General features: G+C 44.5%; 1 protein-coding gene across 2 annotated transcripts; it reads right to left on the bottom strand.

Moving 5' to 3' along the window:
* Positions 1-2,898: 2,898 nt before the first annotated feature.
* Positions 2,899-16,957, bottom strand: axin2 (axin 2 (conductin, axil)). 2 transcript variants are annotated; one of them, XM_031312743.2, is made up of 10 exons: positions 16,149-16,957; positions 14,141-14,272; positions 11,773-11,875; positions 9,724-9,864; positions 9,069-9,601; positions 8,787-8,954; positions 8,452-8,667; positions 8,191-8,325; positions 7,301-7,450; positions 2,899-4,570 (listed from the first exon to the last, which is right to left on the bottom strand). In XM_031312743.2, exons 1-10 carry the CDS (start codon positions 16,955-16,957, stop codon positions 4,444-4,446), a joined length of 2,514 nt encoding a protein of 837 aa, XP_031168603.1. In that variant the 3' UTR covers positions 2,899-4,443. The 2 variants fall into 2 exon arrangements, with proteins under 2 accessions (XP_031168603.1, XP_035852870.1); XM_035996977.1 differs by lacking the exon at positions 2,899-4,570 and having other exon boundaries at positions 8,100-8,325.
* Positions 16,958-22,406: the final 5,449 nt, after the last annotated feature.

Raw genomic sequence — 22,406 nt, 5'->3', positions numbered from 1 at the left:
CCGAGGCTATTTTGCAGCGGCACCATTGCTCCGTCTGGTGCTTGGCGCCGCCCAAGACGATTGTGATTGGTTTAAAGAAATGCCAATAAACCAGAGCATGTTTTTCTCCGATCCCGGAATGCTGTGTGGACTAGCCAGACCCTCCTCCGCAGCGCTGTGGAGGAAGGTCTGGCAATGCAAGACTAACAGGAGCCTAACAGCAATTATTTTGCCCAGGGCCTCCAAACAGCTTAATCCGGCCATGCATCCTGTGACTTAGTATTTAACTTTAGCCATTTGATAAGAGGTGGCCCTGAAAACTGAGCAAACTTCATACGCTGATTAAGACTGTGAGATGCGATTAAAAGCTCTGGTAAAAGCTGTAAGGGGATCTTGAGTTAAGGTTATTTTGTCAGACTAATACTGCGTATTATCTTTTACTTTTTCGCCAAAGAAAAGCAGAGATGTGGTCGGTAAATCAGATGCACAGAACCATTACATTACATTACATTTCATTTAGTTGACGCACTCAACCATGAAGGTACAAACTCAGAACAGCAAGAATCACTTTGAAGAAGTACATTAGCTTTAAATAAGCCAAACTACAAAGTGCCACATGTAAGTGCAATTTGTTTTGTTTTTTATAACCATCATCTTCTTAGCCAAGGTGCAGTCGGAAGAGAACCAGCTAAATAATGTTCTGTAAACCTATGGCTTAAGATTGCAGTCATACAAATAATACACATACACAAATAAACAGTTTTCAGCGACCCTCAAATGCCCCCAAATCTTAATACCCACCTATGTGTTTGAATAGCAGTCTACAGTCTACCTAGCCCAGTGCACTGTTCAAAGAGATGACCCCATCTAAAATAGCCCTCTATACAAAGATGGCTTCACAAGGCCTTCTGACAGTGGAGTGCCGCTGAGTGAGACCCTCTTAGTTCTAAAGAGTCCAAAGGATGGCCTTCAAGTGTATGCACTGACCTTTGCTGATGAAAGGGCTGAAAATGGTATTTTAACAATATCATGATGCCCTTTTAATATGAATGGCAGCATTAGTAACACTCTTAGCCAATGAAACTAAAAAGGAAAGAGGGTGTCAAAGGAGTGTGGTGTGCAAAATGTTTGTGAAGATATCAGTGTGCATGTGTGTGAAGCTATAAGCTATTACATGTTAAAATTAATCAAGGTATCATGTAAGGTAGCCTGGTGTACACTGTGATATAGAGCTTTCTTTACATCTTACACAACTGCAGGTCTCAGCTGACAAAAAGCTTGACAAAAGCTGGATAGAATTAATTTTATGATCTGTTTGATATTAAAGTATAATGCTATTTTTCTTCTATTGCCAACAAATCCAATGAAAATACCAAAACAAAAAGTAACTGATTGCTGTCTGTGTAGCCTGGTACAGATTATTCATGTCCCAATAACCTACATTGTTGTCATAAAACTGTTCTAAAAACACATCTATGAGCCATGCCATTGCTACTTGTGTATTAATCCACATAAAAAATAGTCCCCATTGAATGACTTATAAAGATTTACGTCTCCAGTAGGAACCAATGGCCTTTCGTCTGAGAGCCACAGACAGGGTAAAGAAGTAAGCTAGTATTGAGAGAGAGATGAACTAACACATTTATTTTAATGAGATTTGTTGACAATAAGAAAAAAATTTGAAAAACACCTGCTTTTAAAGGGTAGATGTTAAAACTTTCAGACTATAAATGATCAGTGATCTAAGAACATCAACCAAATGACTCCATGTTTTGTTACTTTTTTGTCTCTAGTTTAATTAATGATATAATGCCACATAAATGTAGATTTTCATTAAACCTACAACTCAGTTCATAGGAGTCTTGTACTGATAGTGTGACCTTGCGTGTATGTTGTTAGTATGTTTTTTTTTTATCATTCCTCCTGTTCATACTGGCCATTAAAAGTCTTTAATGGCCGCTGAAGTCCCTTCCCAATGCATTTGAGACAAAATCCAGTCCTGATTTTGTGCAATATATATTCCACTTTTTTCCTGAAGCCAATATGAGGCTTCAGCAGTTTAAGTTAGATAAATCAAGTGGGTATCATCCAAATTAACTCTGTTTAGTATAAAATTCCCTCTTTGGGTTTCCTTGTTGAGCTGCAAAAAGTGGAATTTTGTACTAAAATGTCTGTAACTTTGGAAGATACCCACTTGATTTTTCTAACATATATTACATTTTTGCATAAAAAGAGGACTGTAGATTTTGTCCATCACTTGCATTACAGATGCACTAGGAAGGGTTCTTTGGCCAGTATGAACAGAAGGATTACAGCAAGCAAAACCTGTTAAAATGTTCATATAGGCAACTGACTGTTTTAAGACAAAATGTGAACCTGTCCTTTAAAGGCAGAATCTAATCTTAAAACATGTTACTCCTCAGACTCCCTGATGATCTATACCTGTAACTTACATTCATGTCTGTTTTCAGCCACCCTGTGAGTTATCATCCATTTACTGGGACCCTGAATGGGTGAGCAAAAGACTACATTACACTCATACACAGTTCATGCAGGGCCACAGGAGGCCGAACACTTAACCATACAAACAGCTGGGTAAAATGTACTTATGGCACGCATTTAGTTTACCAGAAGTCTCATTAACACATACTTAGATACTCTTCCTCTCTCTCCGTATTACACTGAAACACACAGAGGCTCTGGTGGCCAAATTAATGCTGCATGTTTTACATTTCCAACAGGGAGTAAATTAAGCGCTGATAATGGATGCAGATCTGGCAGAGATTTCTCACCGGATCCAACGAGCTGCACTCTCCGCAGCGAGGTGTGTGTGGTGAAGTTTGACACACACACACACACACACACACACACACACACACACACACACACACACACACAAAACCATAGGAAGCCAATTGCTAATTTGAAAAATAGAACATTTTAATAAAGGCTACATCTCTTCATAATTACAATAATTAAAGTACCGAGGCATCTTTTATAACTGAGCTCTATAGAACGCATAATTTACAGTTTACAAGTGGAGCCAAGGAAGCCATGAAAAATATTATAAAACATAAACATGATGAAACAGATACTAAAAGGCATAAAAATATCTTTTCAACATAAGGCCCCTTGTAAAAACCAAGGGATTAATAGGACCCTGAAAATTGGGTAAAACACGGCAAGAATCCATGTAGGCACAGCTACTGTACTCAATTAACACACTATGGACATAGTGTATATCACCACCGTTATCATCTGCAGCTCATAGTGCAGGTTTCAAATACACACAGAGTAACCCTACTCAAAAGCAACTCAGTCACACAATCACATAGGTAAGCATGTTGGGGAGCACATATAGAGCTTTTTGTTGGTAAATATTAATATTGGTGTAAACACATTTTGGGGACTCTAGGACCTGTTCAGGGCAGTTTCCTCATAGTAAATACATAGGCTATTTGTGCAATGCCTGCGCCACTGAAACAAAGGCACTAAGACGCGACAGATCAAGGCTAGCTGGGCAGAGTCCCAGAGTTGGGAATTAAACGTTAATAGCATTTTTGTTCCTTTTTTCATAGTACACTCAGAGCAGATGGGGACACAGCCACAAATAGCACTGCAGTAGTAAATATATTATCAAGCTTTTAAGTGATACAGAGCCATTCTCAAAGCTTCAGCAGTAAGCTCTACAGCCAAAAGATCAGAGATGATGTCCCACTAAATCTCCAGGAACCAAAGTGGATTTTTTGAAGAGGTATTTTTGAAGTTTACAGTTCAATACGAGGGGCAGAAAATGCATAAAACCCATTTCCTTTGCTTGAGAACTGATGCTCAGAAGGGGGGGAATCACAGATGTGGAAAATTGGAGAAGTTACTCCAACTCCAAGCAGCTTGTCCATGGAGGAATAATAGGGTTAGGGCAGGGATATTTCCAATAAATAGCAATATAAATCTTTACACAGCAATACGAGCATCACAATACAATGCAATGTACATGTATATCTGCATATACATATTAGCGGTGTGCTAGCAAGTGCCCATGGGCAGATGCAGCACAGGCAGGGTCAGGTAGGCTGTCAGTCTTTTGAACCCACCGGCCCGCTTCTGTGAGGAGTGGTCATTCACCTAGAGTCTCTAGAGTTTTCTCTTCTGCAAACACGAAGATGTTTCAGTCCAGCAACACAGTCTTTCACTTTCTTCACTTCAAGGCGGGCTGTCCATACGATAGTCCGGTAATAGCGATAACTTGTCCTCCTTCCTTTTTCCTGTCCATCGTTCATCCAGTCCATCTGCCCAAACCTCGTTGACATTCCTTCAACAACATTTCCAGTCATGCAGTCTTAGCTTAAAAGACATACTTTGTGTGTGTGTGTGTGTGTGTGTGTGTGTGTGTGTGTGAGCATATGCAGGGAGTACATCCATGGAGGTGTGAAACGTCTGTATAATCCACAACATGGGAAGGTCTCACTCCATCCTCTCCACCTTGCCCAGGATCTTGCCCTCATAGGTGGGCAGTAAGGAGCCGTCGTCTGACACCTCCTCAAACACAGCACCACACTCAAACTCATCACTGGCCTTCTTGAAGTAGTACCTGCAACAGAGAGAGACGAGAGGGAGTTAACACCCAAAAACTTTATCATACACAACAAGCATGACTCAAGAAACACACACCCCAAAAGTTAAAACAGCTTGTTGCCACCCCTTTTGACCTTTTTTAACATTAAGCCTCATTTCCGCCATCCATGAAAAGCCACTCGGTACACAATCAACCAAGCCTGCTGAGCTACAGACTGACTTCTCAGGGTGGGGTGGAACCTGCTGCTGAAAAGTCGAAAATAAGAGGCTCGCTCTCTTCATCCCTCCCTCCATTCCTTCTCTTTTTTACTTCTCCCTTTCCTTTTTCTCCATCGTGTTGCCGTGAGCTTTGCCCTGGCTAACAGGGGCCAATTAGGCCAACGTGCAAATGAAGGGGTCCTTTGACAAAGGCTGAAATTTTGGGTGCCTGCAAGTCTGCCTGTCATTACCCCCCACACACACACTCCTACACACCCACTCGCGCACATGTTAGAGGACACACATGCACGGGCTTTCACTCGCTCCTCATCCCTGTTTCATTATTACAGGGACAAAGAAAAGAACGGAGACAGGAGGAGGAGAAAGAGCTAGCTGTACACTGTGTCCTTCGTTACCCCCGTTGATAGCATGAGCTCTCGCTGAGCTATAGGAAGGGCAGCCGACTGACAACTTTCTGTGTGTGTGTGTAAGAAAAAACTAAAATCTAAGGAGGGGCTTCTTGTCAGCCATGACTTCACTGGGCCATTAATGATGCACCCCCCCCCCCCCCCCAATCCTCATTTTAGAGGAAGAGAAACCAGCAGGGGTGGGTTGGTTAGGGGGGGGTGTCTCAGAATTCACTCATTAACTATGTAATGGAAAAATGCCTCGATTTGCTCCTTGTGTGGGGTGACTGGAATGTGGGTATGTTTGTGAGCATTTTGTTTTTAATGAGACGGGAGGCTGACAAAGTGGAAACATGCAATACTAAAACAAGAGCTATAGTCTTAAAAAAAAAAAAAAAAAAAAAAAACATACCCGCAAAGGTCTGAGTACACGTGCGCCAATCAGCACGAGGGTGGTCGCTAATAAAAAGCAGCTACATTTGAAATACAGGAAGGCTTCAACTAAACGGAATACAAGGAGGTCTCTCTAAGGGAAATAAAAATGAGTAAATAAGACAAAGTAGATAAATAAGAGGACATGAATTAGAGCACAAGACACGCCTGATAATTGTATCCTCCTATCCTTTTTGAAGGAGGTAGGGGAAAAAAGAAAAAGAAAAAGTGGAGCCGTGCTACTCTTAAAAAAAAATCTTCAAAGAGCAATGATCTTTTTTTGCTGAGAGAGAGACAGAGAGAGCCTGAATTTCCACTGGAACATGTTTTATGTGGCTAGATCTGTTTTTTCCCCCCTTCTCTCTCCGTTTGCACTGACATCTGGCACCAATATCGTCTGGCAGGGCCCTGCAGTACTGTTCTTTGTTGAACCGCTGCCATGTTGAAATGACCCAACTCCACACATTCTCTGGCTGCTATTAAAGCGCCGTGCAGCTCTCTCCAAAAAATGTGGATGGTATGACACAGGAACTGAGACAGCGAGCCAGAGAGAAAAGAAGAGAGGTGGTGGGGGTGGGAAGTGCTTGTCACATTTGTTGATCCCAAAACGCTGCACACATCTGGACAGGAAGAAGTTTCTTTTGCTTTTTTTCCCCTCAAGAAATGGTTTGATACTTGTAATTATTAACACAATACTCAAGCCATGCTTATCCTGGAGACCACGGCAGCCTAAACAATAAATGTTTGATCGTTTTCCCCTAATGCCAACTGGAAAGGAGCAATCAAAGTAAAAATCTCTCTCAGCAAACACACATTGAAGCTGTGCGGCCTCAGTCAGGGCCCTGAAGTACAGCAAACAAGCAAATCTGGCATTTAACAATCTGCCTTTCAAAAATATCCATAAAATGATTACAACATGTGTAAACATTGTGCACGTTCAACGCAAGCACATTCACATGCACACACACCAGGGCAGAAAAAAAGAGGCGCTGATAGCATCAGTGAAGAATTTGCACGCTGGCCATTTGTGTGAGTCTTTGTTGGTTGAAATGAAAGGGGCCGGGGCTTCAAAGCCATGTGTATTAAGTGTGCCTTAGCATGGAAATCAATACCAGATGGGACCCAAATCGCTGTAGTTCAAACTCTTCCACTAACCCCCGCACCACCCTCCCTCCCTCTTATCCTTTCCTTTTCAACACACACACGCACGCACCTAATAAATGTGGAGAAAATATATCAGGTCTTAAGGTCACACAGGCACTGACCACAATTCAAAAGGTATAAATTTACCACTCAACAGTGTAGCATGTAGCCTTTCAGCTAGCTAACATTAGCCGTTCTTGCTTCAGTTTGTGGCTACCTTTAGCCTGGTTAGAGTGACAAGGTCTTAAATGTCACTAAGGTTATGATGAGATGACACTAAAGATCATGGATTGCAAATTCAGCCGTAGAGCTCCCATACCACTGAAGATATCTGAAATCACTCCTCAGACGGAGAGCTGAACACTGTCTGCAAGATGGTTTGTGTTTATACTCCCAAAGGCAACAGTTTGTTCTCAATGATTGTTTTACATCAAGGCCAACGAATGGATAGTGTTTTATTGCCGGCAATCACAATATCATAGAAGCACCGGTGGCAAAAGTTCATTTTACATCTCTCTCGTAAAACTTTAACCGGCACCTGTGTATTCCAATTTCCATCTACACACCTGTAGTTGCCCTTCTTGCGGAGCTGCTCCTTAAAGTGGCCCAGGGTGAGAATGTGGCTCTTCATGTTCCTGCGGTAGGGGATCTCCTCACCGCAGAAGAAATATGTCACCACTGTCTCGCCTCCGAAACCCTTTTTACACTCCTTCATCCTGAAAGTAGACAAAAAGTGAGAGGATGCGTTAGAATGAGTCACACTCATGATGCTTAACAAGATAATGCTCAAAAGAGAAATGAGAAACGAAGCGAAGCTTCTAAAGGAATTTAACAGCAATCGACTACAATACCAGAGCAGAACTACAGTAACAGCACCCTGACTGAAGAATAACACTAGTGAGTGAGTGACCTAGTGCCATCAATAAGTGTGTACTTATGTGTTGAGTGTGCATGGAGAAGGGGCACAGTATTATCAATTCCCCTTCAGCTATGTCCAAGGCTTAGTAGGCCCACTTCAGAGGAGCTCACTTTGCAAAGCTCTGCTCGCCCCAGCTGACGGCCAGCTCACTGAAGGACAGCCAATAAAAATGATACATATATATATGAAAGGGATGTCTCAGTCAGGTGGTGCAGTGACTACACACAAATATATAATATTCATGTAAACAGAGGCAGAGCCAGGCATATGTGTACAAAACTTAAAACAAGCTTTGCAAAGGGGGTCACCTTCTTTTTTGAGTGACTGTATGTGGATGAGTGCACGTGTGGGATGTGTATGTTTGCAGATGACTACTCGTCTGTCTCCCTACATGTGCGGTGAGCAGTGCGGGTGACAAGCAGGAAGAGTTAAAAGGGTAGAAGTACACTGCAAGGTGGAGGTTATGGCTGAGAGGAGGAGGAAGAGGAGCAGAGAAGAGGAGAGGAGAGGGAGGGCAGGACGCTAGAGGCATCGTACTCTTCTGATTGGAGACCGGGGCTGGTGGTGAGGAGGCCAGCAGGGCTGGGATTGGCTAGAGACAGAGGGACGGACCCTTCACCCTGGACAGGCACTAGGTGGCTCTTCTCTTGCTGGAGACTGGACATTGAATGCCTGGGAAGAGATATGGCATAAACTTTATTACTTGGATCAAAAATACTCACTGATGTTTCCTGCAGTGAAAAAGCAGACTGAGGCTAAAAGCAATATTCCAACAACTGCTCTCTAGTTTCTTGGTACCTTTGCTTGGTGGTCTTGGTGGAGACCTCCTCCAGTCTGCGGCAGGCCTCCTCCAGCTGGGCCAAAGTGTTGGGAGGGGGCAGGGGAGGCATGGCTGGGTCCTGGATGAATGGTTGGGCTGGCTGGTGGCTACGTAGGTGGCCACAGCTTCCACCACCACCCCACGTGTGTGTCTGCGTAGAGGAGCCTCCAAAGGATTTCTTGGTGCTCTGGTTACTGCAAGGAAGAATAGAAATAAGACTACATGCAGTAACAACGTGCAATGGTGAGACATACATTATGATATTTTAGACCACTTAAAAACCAAAGCACTCCAAGTTATAATAACTGCTTACCTGTGAGACTTGTGCCTGCCTTGCCGTTTACTTTCCAGGATCCACTGCAGCACATTCTGGGTGGGATCTGCCGTGTCACTGGGCAGCTGTAAGTCCTCCATGCACCTTTCTGCTACTCCATCCTCAGCCCCTGAACGACACATGCGCCTGGACAGAGAGCTGGAACGCCTGGGAGGAAGAGAGAGAGACAGAGAATTAGTATTGTTCATTTTTTATACAATCAACACAAGAAAAAACATAAATTAACAAGACATGAATATCAAAGAGGTGCTTGGAACTGACCCCACACTGCTGTCTGCTGAGACCGACCCACACATCTCCCTGCCCAGGCTGCGGCTGCGCTGGTAAGGCTGGCAAGGTTGGCACTCAGCACTGCTGGAGCACAGGCCATGCACCCTGAGGGCTGCCTCCCTTTCAATTTGCTCCTTAGTCTTAGGACTGGCATGGTGGTGGATGTAGTGGTGGTGGATGTGTTTTGTACTCTGCCTGCTTACGAAGGTCCTGTTAGGGCCCAAGGCCAGAGTGATAGCCCCTTGGTCAGGACTAGAGACAGAAGAACTGGAGGGCCCTGTCCTAACCAGGGCCTTGATTCCAAAGCCTGCCCGCATGATGGGCCTGTGCTCTGGGGAGCTGGAGCGAGGTGAGTGGCGGATGACAGCGGGGGACTGGCAGCCGGGGGTCTTCAGGACGCGAGACAGGTGTTCGTCCAGAATTGCCTGGGGGTCCTCGTCAGAGGAGCCAGGGAGGAGGGTCAAGGGGTGGGGAGAGAGCTGGGGAGCACTTCCTATGATCTCTGTGTCTTCTTTTTCCTCCTCCTGGTAACAAGGCATACAAAATCATCAACTGAGGAATATATATATATATAAAAAAAAAGAAAACACCTTACAGTTGACTCCTCAAGTAAAAAAAAAAAAAAAAAAAACAATCTTATACAAACCTCCTGAATCTGCTGCAGCTTCTCCTCCAGAGAGTTGAGGGTGTCCTGCTTTCTCTTCAGGCTCTCCAGGCGGGAGATGAGCTGAGCTGCAAACTGTGACGGCTCCATTGGGACCATCTCCTTGGGTGGACGGCAGGTACGCTTTAGGGACAAGGAGATTGGTTAGCCATCGTATCATGTGTCATTCCTTCATGACCAAACGCCAACCCTCCCCAACTTCTACAAAGATATTCATACTCCTTTCCCCTCATCTGTCTACATTTATGCATCGTTCTCCACCAGGGCCTGCTCCACCATTGGTGGTAGTGATCAGGGCACTCTCATAGGCACCCAGGGCTACGGGGTTGTTTCAAGGGGTGGCAGGCCTGGTGTATGGTCATGCTGGGCTTGGCCTCGGCTGGTTCCCTCTGTCATCATCAGCAGGCCTCTTTAAAGTCAGCTCACTTCAAAGGCTTCCTCGTCAAATATCAAACACTCAGTGGGGGAAGAATAGGGTGGTAGAGGGAGGGATGGAGGGATAGATAGATGGGAAGCAGTGGCTTTACATCTAGGAATAAAAGCCACATATCGACAGGGGGTGGAAGAGAACTCCAGGGAGGAAAGGATGAGGGATTAAAAAAAAAAAATGGGAGATGTTGAGATGCAGAGATGTGTGCTCGCAGGGGGAAGAGAAAGAGAAAATGAAGAGAGGGACGGATTGAAGGAAAGAGATAAAGGTGCCAAAAAGGATGGGAGATCAGAAAGGTTGAGGTAATTTATCCCCCCTCCTTTGTCACACACTGGGCACCTTTGAGTTACAGTATAGTGACAGAATGAGAATGTGTGTGTGTGTGTGTGTGCGCACACATCTTAAATTATTTGCATTTTTGCACAGGGGCTTTCTTGATTTTTCTTCCTCTTTTTGTTTCTCCCATCCCTTTGTTGTAGGGATGAAGGGGAGAAAAGAGCGAGAAAAAGAGACACTGTGATGGAGCCTGGGGCTGGTGCACCATGGGAATGGAAGCCATCGCCAAAAATCTGACGGAAAACCAAAACATGAATAAAAGCGAAAATAAAGCGAAAAGGGGGACAGTTAGAGAAGAGTGACGTGAACCAATCTGTGGATTTTTTCCTCATCCAAGCAACACTTGCTGCATGTCTCATAATGTTGAGGAAAAAAGGGGGTTACATCAAGTTTATTTCAACAAGCTGCTTCTGTTACTACGACTTCTGCAAGATGTTTCCTGTTCTTCTGTCAAACTGAAGTTAGCCTTTCTTAAGCCTTAAGCCACAAACTCCCCTCTGACCCACTGAGAGCTCACATGACTAACTCTTCCCTAAGATCCCTCACTTTTAGGGGAGGGGGGGCTGGTTGAATGTGTGTATGTGTAGGGGGGTGGGGGTGCTGTGAAAAAAAAGGGGGCCAGCTCTGTTGGAAGTTGTCACTTCCCTGTGCGTTTGCCCTATTCATCCTTGGATCAAAGCGCTGTGTGTGCGTGCATGTGTGTGTGAATGTGTCTGAGTATCTTTGTGTTTTTGTTGGGAGCCGGGCTGATTTCAGAGCCCTCGGGATAAAGCGGCAGAGATCTTCCTCATTTCTCCCTATTCTCCATATTTACAGCATCGGTAGGGAAGAAAAACCCTGGTGTGTTCCGAGCGCTGCGGCGATAAACAGCTTAGAGACCCCCCCTCTGCTCCTGCAGACTTCAAGGAACCCTAATGGGGGTGTAGGTGACACCAAAGGTAGCGAGGGGCGCTTGTGTTTGTATGTGAATATGCGCTTATGTCAGAGTGTGTGTGTGTGTGTGTGTGTGTGTGTGCATGTGTGGGAGGCTGGGTCTTTGACGTTACTCTTCAGATCTTTGCTGGTGTTGTTCAATTGAGAATGCCGAATACAGTTTGTGCGGTACTATTCATAGAACCAAGAGAGACCCGGAACAGAGGGTGGTATGGAAATTACACTGTGGGACCCAGGTTCAAAAAGACTTTGGAGCATGTGTATGTGTGGTTATGTGTGCATGTGTGTGTGTGTGTGTGTGTGTGTGTGTGTGTGTGTGTGTGTGTACTTACAGGAAAAGCAGGCAGAGAGACTTGGCTGTTCATCCTCATGTTGCGCTGCATCTCCCTCTGTATCTGTTTCTTTGAGCCCAGTTTATACGGAGGGATGCCATCTCTGAGGGTGTACAGACAGATCACAAAGGTCATTTACCCAATAAGATACATGATTTAAGACCAAACAGCCATTCAGGAAGAAGCTTATTAGCTAACAGGGTAGATCAAATGCAGTTCAAGCAAGAATAAATCTAATTAATTCATTATGCCATCCATTTTGTTTTTCATCTTTTAGACTCAATTTGAGAATTAAAAAAAAAAAAAAAGTACTCAGAGGTAAATCATATCAGCATTTCCGGTCTCGTTTGTGTATCAGAGCAAACCGGGTTACATGGTTGTGAGTGAGGTGGTAGGAGTTCTTGCTTGCCCTAGAAATGACACTAATTTTCATCTCTGGCTTCAGCACAGAACTGGGCATCCTGCAGGCTATTTCCTTTCAACACTACACACACTTACAAAAAAAAAAAAACCTCTGCAGTCACAGTGCACTCTGCTCTACAGGCTAGAAGTAGTGTCAGCATTAGCATTCCCCTACTGACTTTTCTGTTGAGCTGAGGACACAGTTAGCATTAGCAACAATTATATTTCTTCAAAGAGTTACTGCAGGACAGGACCCAAGGGTGTAACTAACCTGGTTAAATCTATCTGAGGGACTGAATGTCTGACTGGCTAAAAAATTAAATCAAACAACAAAAGCTCAAGCTTCAAACCGAAGCACTTGACAGTGTAAAACAGTGTCTCTTCTCCATGCTAAAACAGCAGTTTCCTGGTGACCTAGCCTAACCGAGGAGCACTTTTCCACTTTTGCTTTGAAATGCCACAGTCATGCGCATAAGCAACCACCCCCCCACCCCCTCCTCCCAATCTTCATTTGGCAAGCGCAGCCAGCCTCTGATCTCCGCACATCAAAAGGCTGGTTTGTAAGATAAGGTAATGTTTGAAGTCTGCGCAGCTGCATTCCCCAGCGTCCAAGCAAATCCATAAATAAGATATAAGCAAAAATCCCCCCTCCACCACTCTCTTTCTCTTCCCACCCAACCGCCTCCTCCCCGTTGCTTTTTCCCTTTTTTTTTTTTTTTATTCTTGTCTTTATCTGTAAATGAGATTCAAATGTTTATGGGTCCTTTTAACTGACCTAAAGAGCGGCAGATATTCTGAGGGGTTGTGTCCCTGTGGCCAGGGCTTTATAACTGCACTGGGCAAAGTACAGCAGAACAGGACTATATGGGCCTCGGCCTCTTTGAAGCATGGCTGTCTAGAGATATGCCAGAGCAGAGGACCCTGTTATAAAAAAAAAACAAAAAAAAAAACAACTCTTTATAGCTGCCATATTTATGTGTAGCCCAGGCCACTGGTTGCACTGAACATCAGTGTCTCAGTCTGTAAGTGTCTTTAGCTTGGTCATGGTTAACCTTGCTGCTTCAGTGACATCATCCATATACTGTAGGCCTTGACGCAGCCCACGTGAGATGAGGTAAAGAAGAACTTGCACCAAGATTTTTCTGCTTTCCGCCCAAAAACCAACTGACCTGAGCGCTCTTGGCCTTGAGCTGTGCACCATGCAATGACTTCATAGTACCCTGTCACTTGAGAGACACGTGATTACGCCAAGTAATCCGTATGAAGAACGAGGTCCGAGGCACGTACACAGATAAGCACAAACCACATGTGGACAGAGGCATAATACGCATTATTTGTATGCTGAAACGACTAGCCAATTCCATGATTAGTCAACCCATAGGTGGTTAATCAACAACAGTTTTGAAAATTGACTAATCATTTACGACATTTAGCAAGGAAAAGTGCCAAACATTTGCTCATTTTCGGGTTGTTGAAAAATAATTTTTTTGCTACTTTTCGTTGTACATTTTATATTTTTATGTTTTGGATTGTTGGTCAGACAAAACATTTTAGCATGGAATCTCACAACTTGTGACATTTTATAGACTGAATTATTAAGGAGTTAATTGAATACAGTAATAACAAGATACTCAAACGTACCACTAGTTGCTACACTACTTTGTGAAACTCTTACCAACAGTGTCAACTGATGCACTAAAGGTAAAGCCTCTATACTCATTCCCATGTATAAACTCACAAAGTCTCTCTTCGTTTACAGAATAATGTTGAAATATATAATCGAAAACAGTGTCGTTTTCTTTTTTAAATGCAAGGATGGAACCTAACTCATGCTTATTCTGGCTGCTCCAGGGTATCTTTAAGTGTTTTCAAGGGGCCACAATTCTCACACACACACACACACACACACACACACACACACACACACACACACACACACACACACACAGAGTTAATATTCACTTACACACTGCTGTCAGTCACAGACATGGCATCGTCGGTCAAGGCGTCACTGGACACCTCGCTGTCATTGGTGCTGCTGACGGGGGCAAAAGAGCCCACATGGCAGGGGTTGAGTGAGTCTCCTCTCTTGTATGATCTGGAGAGGTTACAACAACAGAAATCAGATTAATCCTAATACAACACTATGAAACAGTATCCAACAGGTGGGTGACATTCCATTTGTATTTCACTTATGTTAAGGATCAAGAGAGGTTGTATCTTCTGGAGGTTTTAATGACATTAAGAGGAAGTAGTGATTCATGTGTTCAATAGTTGCTACCAATAACAACTAATGCATGGATGTGACCGGCTACTCTGGCGGCTGGCAGTCTCCAGCCTTCAAATACAAGTTCATCTCCACTGGGAAAGCTGTGGTTTTCTCTTCACGCAGCATTTATGCCCACAATTTCTCTCTTTCCATTTCTCTCATTCACACTCACTCTTTCCTCAGCATTCATCTCCCGCTGTGCATGCATTCTTGCCATGGTACAGGAGGAGAAAAAGGGGTGACCAAAAGAGGCGGGGGGAGTATAGAGCGGAAGCATGAGAGTGTGTCAGAGAAGGAAAGAAAGGGAAGAGGGAAAAAAGGGGGCTCTTCATGTGGGAGAGACCCAGCAGGACTAAAGCTGTAGGCCCCCAGCTCCAGGCTGACCTTCAGAGGGGCTTGCAAAGAGTCAGGTATTTAACACAGCTGGCCTTGCATTCTTCCCTCCCTGCCTCTCTCTCTCACCCCTCATTTATCCTTTCTCCTCCCTCCCTTTCTTTCATGAGGTGCACTCCCCACTCCCACTACCCCTTACTCTCTCTCTGTGTCCTTCCTTTCCGCTCTCTTTCCCCTCACTTTCGCTCCAAAAGCATGTCTTGTTGTCCCCATCCCTGAGTTTTCAAAAGGTACAAAAAAGATAAAAAAGTGGAGAAGGCGGGGGCAAAGCAGCAAAAGAGGAAATCAGAGGAGAATTGACTCAAATGAGAAAAGAGGGAAGGAGAGATTGAGAGGGTTAGGGTGGTGGGGAGGTGGATGTTGATTCTGTACTGTAGCTGCTGCCATTCAGGGTTTGTTTTTAATAAGTCAGATGAGAAGAGGTGAGGAGAGGGAAGCGGAAAAGGGAGAAATGGGTTCCACATGTTTTGAATCTGTAAGGTGACAATGGGACTTCATGTCAAAAGAGGACTATTCTTTCACTTTAAGCAACAAGCATCCCACTGTAGGAAAGTCCCCTCCGCTCCTATCATCACACACAAGTTGTCAATCCATGTGGCCCAAAGCAGGTAGCTGTCAGTTTACTTAGCCTACATGTCATACTCATAAAAGGTAAGATCTGAGCAACTTCTATTCATCTATCAGAAGATGTCTCCATGTTGGGACTTCTATTTAAAACAACATTAATTCTATAGGTCCATAAAAGTCCTCAAGAAGAGCATATTGGGATGCATTTTTTTTTTATGTGAACTTTGATTTTACTCTTTTACTAAAAATGGGCAGGCAGAGTTCGAAAGGACATAAGCATCAAAATGAAGCTACAAAAAAACATCCATTTCAAAGTGCCGTCTAAATATCTGCTATAGATTTATTTCTCTACCAACGGCAGTGTGGTACAGGAGGAGGCATAGCATAACAATGTCATCATCTATTATTTGCTGGCTGGGGCCAGAGCCAGCCATGCTCTGTGAACTTTTCCCGTGGAAGATGATCCCTCATTCTGCTGAACTATTTCAAAGCCCCGGAAATCCAGGCGAGCGCCATCAGAGGGCTGCTGCTGCTGGAGATGGTGAGAGGGGCCATAGAGCCAGGGAGTGAAAGACAGACTGAGTTTTCTACACATTTAAGAGGAAACCCTGAAGTAATTGAGGGGAAAACATGCGTTGCACTTTTACGCATGATAATAAGGTGTCTAGTTGCTTGTAATGTGAATTTAACTAATGTGCAGCATGGCTTCTTAGCTAAACAGTTTAAAAAGGTGTTGCAACCATACCTGTATCCTCGTTCCATCACCTCCACCGCCCTCATGGACACGGTGGTCCTCTGCGCCTTCGCCGACAATCCAACCAGCGCTTTGGCTTTGAAATCACAATTCCACTCCTCCTCTTCATTGAGCGTGGGCAGGTATCCACATACAACTTTCAGGTCACCCAATCCGTTCGAGCTGACGTGATTCGGGTTTTCTCCCCCAGTCCTCACGTACTCGAGGTAAATGTCAGAGGTCAGAAACATCTGGTACGCGTTCTCCTCCATGTTGGTTTGGATCTCCGTCTGCGCCTGGTCGAACATCGCAGAGTCTATGTGTTGCTTCTTGACATTATCCCGTATGAAGGTTTTAGTCGCTGGCTTGAGCTGTTTGGCGACAATGCTGTTGTTTTCGATGTAGCGCTTGTAAATTGCTTTGGCGACTCTCTGCGTTTTGGTATCCTTGAGGTCCATTTGCCTGAAGCCATTGCAGGCAAACCAAAAGTCTAAAGTATCGACACATTTCTCTCGCTCCAGGAATGTCCTAAAAAGAAGAGCACCGTCCTGGTCCCCGAGGAGAGAGTGCAAAGACTTTGTCCACCGGGAAAGCGGCGAGTCCGGGGAGGCACTCCCCTCTGGCTCCCCAAGACCATCTTCGTTCCTCCTCGCGGAGGATCCCGGAGAGCCGAGCAAAACCGATTTGGGGGGTTCCAGGGGTTTCATCATTGCGAGTTTGCCGGGGTAGCAGGGCGCCTCGCCCTCCTCCCCCGGCACCGGGGGTCGAGGAGCATCTTCTCGGAAACTACTGGCGATATGGTCCATGAGCGCCCGGCTCATGGCTCTGAAGGCAGCAGGAGAGAGCCTGTGTGTTGTTCGCCTCCTCTGAGCTTCTACTGTAATCTCCTCACTCTCTTATGTCAGCGGGGGAGCTTCTCTCTGGCTGCTCATCTACTCTCTGAAACACAAAATATTGATCTAATCAAAACCAGATCCGCGCCAACTTCAAAGGGAGAGAGACGCAGTAAGAGTCTTTTCAGACCCTCACTGACTTCTATAGAAAAATACAGTCTAGTTCACAGAAAAAATGTGAGAAAACGCTGCAGCAGCATTACATAAACAGCATTTCTTCATATCTCAAACTGGAATGTGATTTCTACCGATGCGCTATTGGTTACATTTACAAGAATTTAACAGTGATTTCTTTCACATGTACAGTCGAGCAGAAACCACCTGAGCGATGCCTGAACTGAATCTACATGATCTTCCCTTTTCACCAGAAGTAGCCTAGTAATCACACGTAGCCTGTGTCAAGCGGGGCTAATAAACTTATCACCATTAATAATTAGCCTAGTCATAATCCTTCCAACGGACACGGCTTTATTAAAGCTTCCAGATCCATCACACCTGATGTCAGGGGTTGTAGCCTGACTGCCTGCTGCGGAATGTAAGCACATGTCTTTCTACCATCCCTGCCACTTTCTCATTTCTGGGGCAGTCATTTCTACGTCTCAACATCTCATCACAGGCGACTAAATCACGTCAAATTGAGCCTCCCCGCGAGTACCTGTAGGACATTGATGTGGGACGAACTCGGAGAGATCGAAAAACGTGACCAAAATAGTTAATGGAGTTTACTGGCTGCAGCTGGCTTCTGTGTTTGGTGTACTACATACTGCAGCTTTAACATGCTCAAATGTTTCAAAGGTCGAGCGATCTCTTGTTCCATTATCGCAGAGATTTATGAGAAGTTTGTTACAGATGATCACTTTTTACACCGCAAAGCATCACTGTTACAGTGTATCAGCGGCTGATGTGCAACACTGATTGCATATGTCACTTGTATCACTGACAAACGGTTACATTGCTCAAGTGTTTAACTTGTCAGAGACAGTAGAGAAGCAGCTCCGGACACTGACTCTAAATCTTCCTATGCTAAATCTTTCAGGCTACTTTTCGAAAAAATAAGCAACCCTTCAAAATTACATTCAAAGCGACTGCGTACATTACAACCCCACTCGCTGTCACGTAGTCTTTCAAAAAGGTTCTTAAATGTTGCATTTAAGGCGAAAAACAACTCCTCTTTAACGTCCAATCCCAAGTACACCAAAGTCTCAGATCTTGTGGGGGAGGAATTCCACAAAAGAAACGAGCTAGTCTACTACTAAATGTTCTACTTTAACTTTAAATATGGATCTAACAATATCGAAACGAACATTAAATGAATGATGCATAAACGATCCGACGCGGTTTTTTTTGGGGTCTTTTTAACGAAAGAAAAGCGGTTAATTTCCCCCTGAACATTACTTCAAAAGGCGAGTCAACAGCACATCAAAGGGAACTCCAATGGGGGCCAGTTTGAGGAGGCACATACTCTTGTAACTTACCATCGATCCACTAGTTCTCTCCTTAAATTAAACTCCAGTTGTTGTTGTTTTATCCACAAAAAAGTGCGTATAATCCACAGTAGTCGTCTCCGCAACGCGTCCACATACAGTCCGTTCAGGTTTGAGTCGGTTTACGGAGAAAAAAAAGGCACCCGAAAGAGAAAAAAATACCGCTTTTCTCCCTCCTCCTTCTCTCTTCCCTATGGTTTCAGGCTGCCATGCTGCACGGTAGGTCTCTCCTGTAGGCGACTCCAACACCAACTGAGCCGACAGGCTGGAGCAGCGCACTTCAAAGTAAGGAACCTACTGCCGGGTCCCGACAGCTGCATAAAAAACAATTGCAGCTTGATGCCGCCGAAAAAAAAAAGAAAGAAAAAGTGTCGGAGCTGCCCACATACGTTGCTATCACTCTGGGTGAAACATATTTTAAGAGTAGGTCGGTTTATTTTCCTGCCCCGCGAGCTTTTTGCCACGTTTTACCAATCTTTTCCCACATATCACCCTAGTTGAAGCTACACAGTAAGGACCTTATCAAAGACAAGCAATCTTGAGCCAACTCCCCGAGGCTTTGGAGCGTAAGAAGTAACTGATCTGCCGCCCCAATAGCATTATCGCTACAATCCCTCTGTTGCTACATAAACTTTAAAGACGCAGAGATCCTTTCTTTTCAAGACCCGCATAGTTTTTGAGATTTACCTATTGGAGACCTGGGGATGCCCAATGCGCGCATCGAATGGCACGTTCACATCCTCATATACATTTTTGGTCACATTACAAGAAGACAATTAGTCCAGGAGAATAATGAAACTATGATGTTTAGTCCCCTTAAGACTCTATTTGGAATGCATAGAGACACAGATGTGTCCCTCCTGCAGGACTCAAAGACTTGCTGAAGAAAACTTCAGCAGGACAAGTCTTCTACATGCTTAACCCCAGGCATTTAAAATAAGAAACTTCAATTATCCACATACGCCATTCACATACAACATGTTGCAATAGGAAATCAAATCACAGTGCTGTGCATCACTCCACAGCTCCTACCAGTGGCAATAAGGGCACATGGTACTGTGCATGCATGCACACCAGATTAAAACATCTGTTCACCAAGGATAAGTTCCCTGAAGGATGTTATCATATCATTTAAGCAACAGAAGAATTACTCCCCTCTGCAGCTCTGACAGTACAGCTTTCTGCTTTGTGCATACCACTTAACTGCAGCAGATAACACAAAAAGGAGTGAAAAGTCCATAGACAGATCAGACATTCAATATACATCCTTTCACTGGTCTGACTGAGAGGAGCTGTTAAGATACAGGCAGTAGTGGACATTTTGGACAATACATTTTCTTTATCCGTACTGGACTAGCTACAGACAGCGATGTTACTAGTGTTTATAGAACAGAGTCAATTGTGTTTTGGATAGGGCTTTAGTGTTCAAATGAGCCACCACAGGAGACCCTTTGTACAGATGGCTATATTCTTGAAAGGGACAGTAGGTGTCTGTTTCCCTTGTTATCTCAGTGGACATTCAAAAAGTACAGTACAAAGACGGCAAGCACTTTGATCAGCCTGTTTGCTAAAGGTGCTGTGAAACCTTCTCCCTTGATACCTGGCTTCCTATCAAGGTTAATAAAAAAGGAAATTGCTCTTGAAGAGGCCATGATGACTAAGGTATTAATCATCATTCAAAGGCCACTTTATCGTCTTCAAATTCTGCGCGAACATCCTGGACAAAAACATCCCCAATGTGTCTGCATTAAACGTACTGTCCCAGCAAAACTTAAACAGCACTAATCGGAAACCAGGAGTAACTGTACCCCTGGGGTTACTTCTGCTGTTGCTTGAAGGTATGTGGAGCAATTGTGTAGTAGCACGACTATTTGAAATAAAATAGAAATTACAAATTACATTTTCAAAAATCCACTTATTGAGTTAGTTGTAACACCTGAACTCCATGTGCTGAGAGTGCGTGAAAACTAATTAGCAAGCAAGCAATTAAGTTGAAACAGAAAAGTGATGATAAATGGTTGAGATAGATAAAAATGGTAAAACACATAAAATAAATGTCGGTGTGGAGTACATCTGACAAAAAAAAAGGTTGGGGCCTACTGATGTAGGCTACAGTATATCTGACATCTGAGACCATGTCAGATGTGAGACATTAATGACTCTGAGTTAAAACAAAGTCCAAACAAACATCATTGCTTATCTCATAAAAGCTCATCTACACAGTCTGGGTCTTTCTGTAGGTGTACAAGTCATCTGGCTAATATACAGACCTTGACAATGTCAGCCTTTGTTAACTTTGGAGGGCTGAGGCTGACCTCTGACAGTAAACACACCAGGGTGGAAACCATCACCATGGCGATGGTGTGGACCCCCTGCTAGTACCAGGGGCCAGTTGAGCCCTCATGTCCTGCCTTGTCAACCCCCTCTATGGTTCATGGGAGGTCCCCATAGGTCGGGGTCTTCCCTGCTGCCCCTCAGGAGCTGACCCCAGGTCTGTGACTGGCCTGAGACCAGGGGTGTCCTTGGCTCCTGGCCCTATAAAAAGACCCTTGAAAGAGGGTTTCAGGGGGAGAGGTTACGAGGTGCAACTGTCTCTCTGTTTGGGAAGATATTATTACAGAGACAGGTCAAATTCAGCCTGACTACAAAGAGCCCTATAAATAGAGACGGAAGGGCACGCATAAATCACTTGTGGGTCCAATCAATTCTTGAATCTTGACTGCTTCTTCTTTTTTTTTGCATGTGCACAAAATACACAAAACATCTTAATTGTCTATGGTATCTCAAGTCAGATTTAATGGAAAACGCTTCCTATATAACAACTTAAGAGGACTAGAGAGGTTTTTACGACTGTGTAATATGGTCTCCTGAGGAGCCTTGGCCTGTTGTAACTACTACTGGCCACCTCAGTTGCAGTCATAAACACTCACAGTGTGTGTGTGTGTGTGCGTGCGTATGTGTGTATCTACCGGTGCTGTCCTCTCTGTGCTGCAGCTCTGTGATCAGTAACTGCTCTCAATTACAGTATTGTGTGCCGTTCCATTCGGCTTGGGGTTAAACTCTTTGCAGACCCCTTTGAAGTACTCATCCCTTTATCTCAAGCCAGAGCCAAGAATTTGGGGGAGGACAATGGAAAATGAAACCAAGAGGGAAGCTTATGGCAATTATCAACCAGGGCCATGAGGAGGAAGTCAGCTCACACAGACACAGAGAGAGGGAGAGAGAGCAGATAAAGAGAGCAGGAGACAGCCAATGCAGGACAGGGGGTTACTGTTTCAAGTTTGTTTGGTGTGTACACACCCCGGGCAACAACCGACTGCCGAGAGAGGAAATGGAGGCTACCTCTTTAAAGTAGGTGACAACAGGGGGACAATGGCCTCTGAAGGGAGCAAGGAGCTGATGAGAGGAGCGGTGGTGGTGGTGGGGGTCAAAACACAACATAATCGAGGACCAAAGAGTGGCAGAAGAGGATGGAGGAGAACGGAGGGAGAAGTGCTGTTGTCAGCAGAATCAAATGGCACGCAGAGAGCTGGGGAAGATACAATTAAAGTGTGGAGTCAAGACAGGCTTTGAAGTTGGACATGGTGCATAATACCCTTAAAAGTTAAGGAAGGGCAACAATTCGCCAGCTTGTTATGGGGCTGTTTTGAAAGAGGAAGAGGAGAAAAAAAGAGTGCGGGTGGTAAGGGGGGGGGGTTGTTTTTGAAAGGGTTCAGTTTGAGGGGAATGAAGTTGGATTTCAAGCGCCAATTGGCCCCAGAAGGATTTTTTTTGTTTGTTGCAAAACAGAGAATGTAAAGTGCGAGTGGGAGTCGGCGCCTACCTGTGCATTTTGATGATTGGGATGAGTGTGTGAAGGATGGAAGAAGGGAAAGAGAGATGTGTCAGAGAGT

Source organism: Sander lucioperca, chromosome 21, assembly GCF_008315115.2.
Source record: "Sander lucioperca isolate FBNREF2018 chromosome 21, SLUC_FBN_1.2, whole genome shotgun sequence".
NCBI classification, from domain to species: domain Eukaryota; kingdom Metazoa; phylum Chordata; class Actinopteri; order Perciformes; family Percidae; genus Sander; species Sander lucioperca.
The sequence above is the reverse complement of the archived record's forward strand: the minus strand, read 5'-3'. Positions and strand labels throughout refer to the sequence as shown.